The sequence below is a fragment of the Marmota monax genome, unplaced genomic scaffold (genome assembly GCF_021218885.2).
Source record: "Marmota monax isolate L192 unplaced genomic scaffold, Marmota_monax_Labrador192_F-V1.1 WCK01_AAM20220418_F8-fsc00016, whole genome shotgun sequence".
In the NCBI taxonomy this organism is placed as follows: domain Eukaryota; kingdom Metazoa; phylum Chordata; class Mammalia; order Rodentia; family Sciuridae; genus Marmota; species Marmota monax.
The window spans coordinates 18,830,261-18,836,809 of NW_026695209.1; the positions used below are offsets into that span (position 1 = coordinate 18,830,261).

General features: G+C 31.4%; 1 protein-coding gene across 4 annotated transcripts in view; it reads right to left on the reverse strand.

The window, feature by feature from the left end:
* Gbe1 (1,4-alpha-glucan branching enzyme 1) overlaps nt 1–6,549 on the reverse strand; it is a 277,952-nt gene that overhangs the window by 175,029 nt on the left and 96,374 nt on the right. For all 4 annotated transcript variants that reach the window (XM_058574543.1, XM_058574544.1, XM_058574546.1 and 1 more), the window contains exon 3: nt 1,033–1,148. In XM_058574543.1, coding sequence (XP_058430526.1) covers nt 1,033–1,148 — 116 coding nt within the window. The remainder of the gene's footprint in view (nt 1–1,032; nt 1,149–6,549) is intronic.

The following is a 6,549-nucleotide window of genomic DNA, read 5'->3' on the forward strand; positions in this document are numbered from 1 at the left end:
GATCTTAAACATATCTTGTAATTATATCAATAATATTAAATAGCAAATGCCAATAAAATAATCCAATCAAAGGATCTATCAAGATAGTCAAAGGAGGGCTGGGGATGTGGCTCAAGCCATAGCGCGCTCGCCTGGCATGCGTGCGGCCCGGGTTCGATCCTCAGCACCACATACAAAGATGTTGTGTCAGCCGAAAACTAAAAAATAAACATTAAAAAAATTCTCTCTCTCACTCTCTCTTTAAAAAAAAAAAAAAAAGATAGTCAAAGGAAGCGAAAAATATATACAGACATGTAAATATATAAGGATAGGTTAAAATCAAGTAAATGTAAAAGGATATAGATTCTTATATAACTAAAGTACAGAAATCTGTAACCCAGACTTTGGATCCTGTTAAGCATTACCATTTATCCTCAAAAAAAAAGGTTTTGTTGTACAGACCCTGAATGCAGAACCATATTGCTAGCCAATGTGCTGGGAGTATGCAGTATGTTCAGCCTGACCCTCATACACAGGCCAGTTCATTGGAAACAAAAACCTCCAAGTCAGAGGTTAGAAAGGTAAAGAACAAGAAAAAGTAAAAGCAGGTCCCCAAAATGCAGGGACAGGCAAACAACAGTCCCTTCCATGCCCATGTGACTCATTACAACATCAAATTAATCAAGACCTTCTCTATAGGTAAAAAGCCTTTCTACATTTTACCACTTGAAGAGAGTTTCCAACTTTGCATAAAAGTTTATGCTTTTTAAGCTATACGTTTGCAATTACTAAAACTTACTTTTTCAACATCCCTTCTTACATATAGTTTCTGAATATCTGATAATACAATTAAATATGGTATCTTACCAGGCAAACAGTTATAATCTAACACCTTCCAATTTATTGATGCCCGCTTTTAAATTTTCCTGACAGTAGATTGCTTCTCCCACCATTTTCATATATGTTAGATATTTTACTATTTTACAATGAACTATGCAAATAGGATAAAAGCAAAATAATAAGCTCAAGTAAAAATAGGACGGAAGAGCATACCTTTAATTTGGATCCATGAGGTACCAGTACAGATTTATTCTGCTTTGGTGGGATGTACAGCTCCCATTTTCCATAATCCAATTTTTTATATGGATATGAAAATGGATTCCAACCATCTAAAAAGATATTTAAAAAAAAAAGTCAGTTAATAACAGCTTGAAATTATTAATAAATTTCAAGTAACACATGAAATATTGATCATTTATACAAAATCAAATTGTCTAACAAATAGTTTTCTAAGGCTGTACTAGCAACTTAAATTTAAAATGACCACTTTTTTCTATCTAAGTTTTCCTTTTGCTTCCTAAAAGTAAACAGAGATTATGACATTTTTCAATTGTACTTTCAACTTTGTTACTGCTATCAGTAACTAGGATATAAAAGAAAACAATAGGTCCTTTTTTAAGTAATACCATCAACAAAGAAAGTTGATACCAACAAAAAGAAATGCATTACATGTGATTAGATAAGATACAGAGAAGGTATTGTATTTGCAAGTAAATGGATGGATTTAGAGAAGATAATGCTAAGTGAAGTTAGCCAATCCCCAAAAACCAAAGGCTAAATGTTCTCTCTGATAAGTGGATTCTGATCCATAACAGGGAGAGAGGAGGCATGGGAAAAATGAAGAAACTTTGACTAGACAAAGGGGAGGGAGAGTAGAGAGAGTACATGAGGGCAGGAAAGATGGTGGAATGAGATGGATATCATTACCCTAGGTACAGGTATGTCTGCAAATATGGTGTGATGCTACATTGTGTACAACCATAGAAAAGTTGTGCTGCAATTGTGTACAATGAATCAAAATGCACTCTGCTGTCGTGTATACTTAATTAAAATAAATTAATTAATATAAAAATTTTAAAAAGAAAAAGAATTGAAATCATATGTACCCAAATTCAAAAGAGTATGATACAGCTCAGTTAAAATCTAAAGAAACGCCTCAAGCAAGAAAGTTAGAAGGTTACATACTATAAAAGATGAAGAAAAGCTGGACTCCCAATCCAAGAAGAAAGCCAAAATAAATAATAACAAATTCATACCCACAGGCAAACTTAATACAGTTGGCATTAAAAAATAGTGAGCAAAGAATACATCATTGAATAAATGGTGATGGGACAGCTGGTTATCCTCATAAAAAAATGAAATGGATCCATATTTTATAATATACCTGAAAACTATTGAACATGGATTATATTTAAATATGAATAAAACTGTAAAGTGCTTAGAAGATAATACCCAGAAATACAACTATAATATTCAACTTTAAAAGGAAAATTTTTAAATCGAGACACAAAAGAACTCTATAACACTTTAAGGAAAAGACTTATAAGTTTGCTAAAACTATAAGCATATTTTCATAGATAAAGAGATCAGCAAAACAATCTATTAACAGGGTAAACACATTGTAAAAAAATAGCATACAAAGTATACAAACAATACTACAAATCAATGGGGAAAAAATAAACCAATAGAAAAAAATGGTAAAAGAATATAGTCAGATAAAAGGACACTTGAATGACCAATAAACATATGTAATGATACTCACGCTCACTTTTAATCAGAAAATCAAAACTAAAACAACAATGAAATGTCATTTTCCACTCATTACATTGGCAAAAACTTAGTTCCAAAATATCAAGCAGCCAAAAAGGATATAAAACAATACTGCTGCTGAGTGTATAAATGGAGAAAAACAATTTAGCATTATATACTGAAGCTGAAATTATGTTAACCCTGTGGGCCAACATTTCTATTCCCAGGTAATAACCTACAGAATTCTCACAAATGTGCCTAAGAAAGCATTCAAAAGTATCCACAGAAGAATTGTTGCAATAACAAAACTGTAAGCAATAAAAATTTAAATCACTCAAAAATGAGTAAATACTTTACAGTATAATTAAACAGGATGCTACACAATAGTACAAAATTAATGGATTAGAGTGAATGTATCAATATACAAACATCCAAGACATAAAAGTTAACTTGAAAAGGAAACAAAAATATCATTTATATGATGTTCAAGGAATATGCAAAAGTAATGCTTACAAGCACATACAGTAAAAATATTAAAACTTAAATGGGAATTTGAAATATCAAATTCTATAGTGATTCTCTCCAGATAGAGGGAAGGGAAAACAAGAAGCTTCAATAATATCTATCATATTTTATTGCTAAAGGTGAGTGGTATACACCCAGATGCTTATTACATCACTCACCATTTGCTTACGCCTAAAATATAGTTTTGTTTTGTTTTGTTTTGTTTTGTTTAAAAAAAAAAAAAGGCACTCCTGTAACATACAGTTACTGACATTAGATGTTCAGCCAAGAGATATATAAGCATCAGGAAAACCCTTTCATTCATCCCATATTTTCCTCCTTGACAGCCAACTCTTCCAATTCCTGAGCTAAGTCAATCTGAACAATGGGGATAAACTGGGAACAAGAAGCAATCTTTAAATAAAGATCTTTCTATATATTTCCATGTTCTCCAGCATGAAGACAAGCTGAAAATGTCTAAAGGTCTATACCTTTAGGAGCAGCCCAACAGAATCAATATTACTATACATACCTTCCACTAAAATTTTAAATACATCTTATGTATGTATGCCATAACATTATTCTACCCCAACAGGGTTTAATCCATTTGTAAGAGAAAAAAAATAATAAATAAAATAAAAAGCTTGAAACAAGAATATCTGGGCATTATAACCCTGTATATATTGTACTGTCTTTTTATGAAGTGTTTATAAAGTGTCTTTTTTTTATGAAGTGTTTATGCTAAACACTTCAGATAATTAATAAACTTAATACAAGCGGATTTTTTCTTGGTTAAACATGCAAATAAAAGGCACAGTCATTAGTTAATTTATTCATTAAAACAGCATTTCATTCATAGTATAGGTTCTCCTCAATAGAAAACTGAAATTAGTGTTCAAAAATAAGTCATTTCTCAACCAAGGTTACATTGAGAAAAAGTACACCAAACTAAATACTAAAATTTAAAATGGGGTATCCATTAAAAATTGACCTATTAATAAGCTTTTGTTAGCTGGGCATTATGGTGCACACCTGTAATCCCAACTACTAAGAAAATTGAGATAGGAGGATCTCAAGTTCAAGATCAGGTTTGGTAACTTAGCAAGACCCTATCCAAAGAGAAAAAAAAATAAAAAGGATTTAGGATGTAGTTAGTGGTAGAATGGCTCCTTCATTCAATCCCTATCCCTAGTACGAGAGAGAGAGAGAGAGAGAGAGAGAGAGAGAGAGAGAGAGAGAGAGAGATTGAGATTTTGTTACTTGAAAAGAGAAACTTCAATGATATGCTTTTTCAGCAACCTGAAAATGTTTTGAGTATCATTTGGAACAGTTCCTTAGTATACCATCATTTGAGTTTCAAGATCTATAGAAAACAATTATTAATATTTGTGTGAAGAAAAGTTCTTCCATTATGTCTTATTTTCCTTTTATAATCTGTATATTATAATTTCTATTATAATATTACAGTGATTTAAAACTGCAAAAGCACATGTAGATTATTTGTAACTCTACATCATAACTCCATATGATCCTCAGAAATTTCATTTCACACCTCTATTCTTCATGGAAACTCATGTGTTGACTCTCACTATAGGTCCTTTTAAACCTAGCTTTCAAAGCAGAACTAAGAACATTGTCACCTGTGCTAAAAGAAAATCCACTCCACCACTGATCATAAGCAATGCAGAACATGATGAAGATTTCAAACAGGTGAGAAGAAGGTGTGGAAGCATATACGGATGAAACTACTTGACATTTCTGTAATAGACAGTTTCTCCCCTCATAACTTAATTTTACTTTTAAATAAAATCTAAGAATGTAAAATAATAAGTTAACAGTCATATTTTAGAGAAATGTACATCTGGTGAAATAAGTCATGTGACTATTCCTGAATTTTAGTGAATAAAACTGAAAATAAGGTAATAATGCTAATAATAAGCAGTTCTAAGACATATCAGAATACATCTAAAAAGCATACATTTAGAACCAGTATGCAAAGCTTTTTTTCATTTCAATCCTATCTGATTTATATTTTGAGTAGGCAAAACAGAATTGATTTAATGAAGTACATAATGTAAATAGTTTGTATCACTTTGCAGGCCTGAGGGGAGAACCTAAAATAACCAAAATAATGTGACAATCATTTACTTCTCTACCAAATACAGAACTATCCACTCAAGATTTTCTAGTTTTGTAATTTTCAAACCTTAGCATCAGAATCACCTCTGGTGGTTAAATCACATTACTGGGTCCCACCTTCCAGAAATTTTGGTTTGGTATATCTGAGTTAGAACCTAATAATCTAAATTTCTAACAAATACCCCAGTGATGTTGATGTTGTCAGCCTCTAAACTGCACTTTAGAAATAATTTTTGAAGTTAAATAGGTGACGTGGTGTGTGAGGGACTCTCCAAATCAAACTGAATTTAGACTATCAAAAAATATTCTAAATCAACGGGTCAAAGCAATTCTGACACAAAATATCATTAATAATTATTCAAGGCAAAGGTTGTTCGCATGAATTTTACGATTAAGGAGAGTTGTAAAGTCCAGGGATATGACAAGCGAAATACAAATCATAGAACAGATCTGACAGATTTAAATTTAAGTATATTAATATAGGAAAACAAAAATGGACAATTTGAACATGAAAAGCCAAAAAAAATTTACTTGGTTAAAAATATGGGCCACCAATAACAAAATGAATAAAATTTGAAGGCTTTTACCCAGAAAAATGATATTAAGCTTTTTAAATGTTAACATATGAACTCATATTTCTTTTTTATTTCTCATCACAATGTACACATTGCTAACTTCAAGGAAGTACTCCCAACGCAACATGTGCTTATAAGCACTATAAGAAAATCCACTCCATTTAGTTTTGATGAAATTTTAAGAACATGTTTCCTGTTTAGCATAAATTATTATATTACAACATTTTCTCAACTATTTGAAGTTTATCAAGTAAGGATAACCTACATGTTTCTAAAGCAAACATTATAATTGGTATTTTATTAATAACAGGCTTAAATTCATCATTTGAAAATGCAAGATTCTATTTGTCCATAGACGCTACCAGCCAAAAGCAGTTAGTTGGAGATATGGAACAGAAATGATGAGTGATACATGGTTTAATATTAACTGTAAATATATGTTTGGCACAGATGATAAAAACATTAACTAAGGTCACTGCATCAAGTGAACAAACTCTGTTGTTTATCTCCTACCTAATAACCTTTCTTTTCTAATGTAATCATATTCCCCTAAATATCTTAAATGCTATTCTCCTTTAAATATTCCCAATCTATTTTATCACCTACTGGTGATGTACTTTTCAGCAGTCCTTAGTCACCTCTGTGGAGTCTTTGAATTTAATATAATTTTTTTTCTCATGCATAATGGAAATGGTTTCAACTTAAGGGCTAGGGATTTAGCTCCATGTTGGAGTGCTGGCTTAGCAAGCATGAAGCCCTAGGT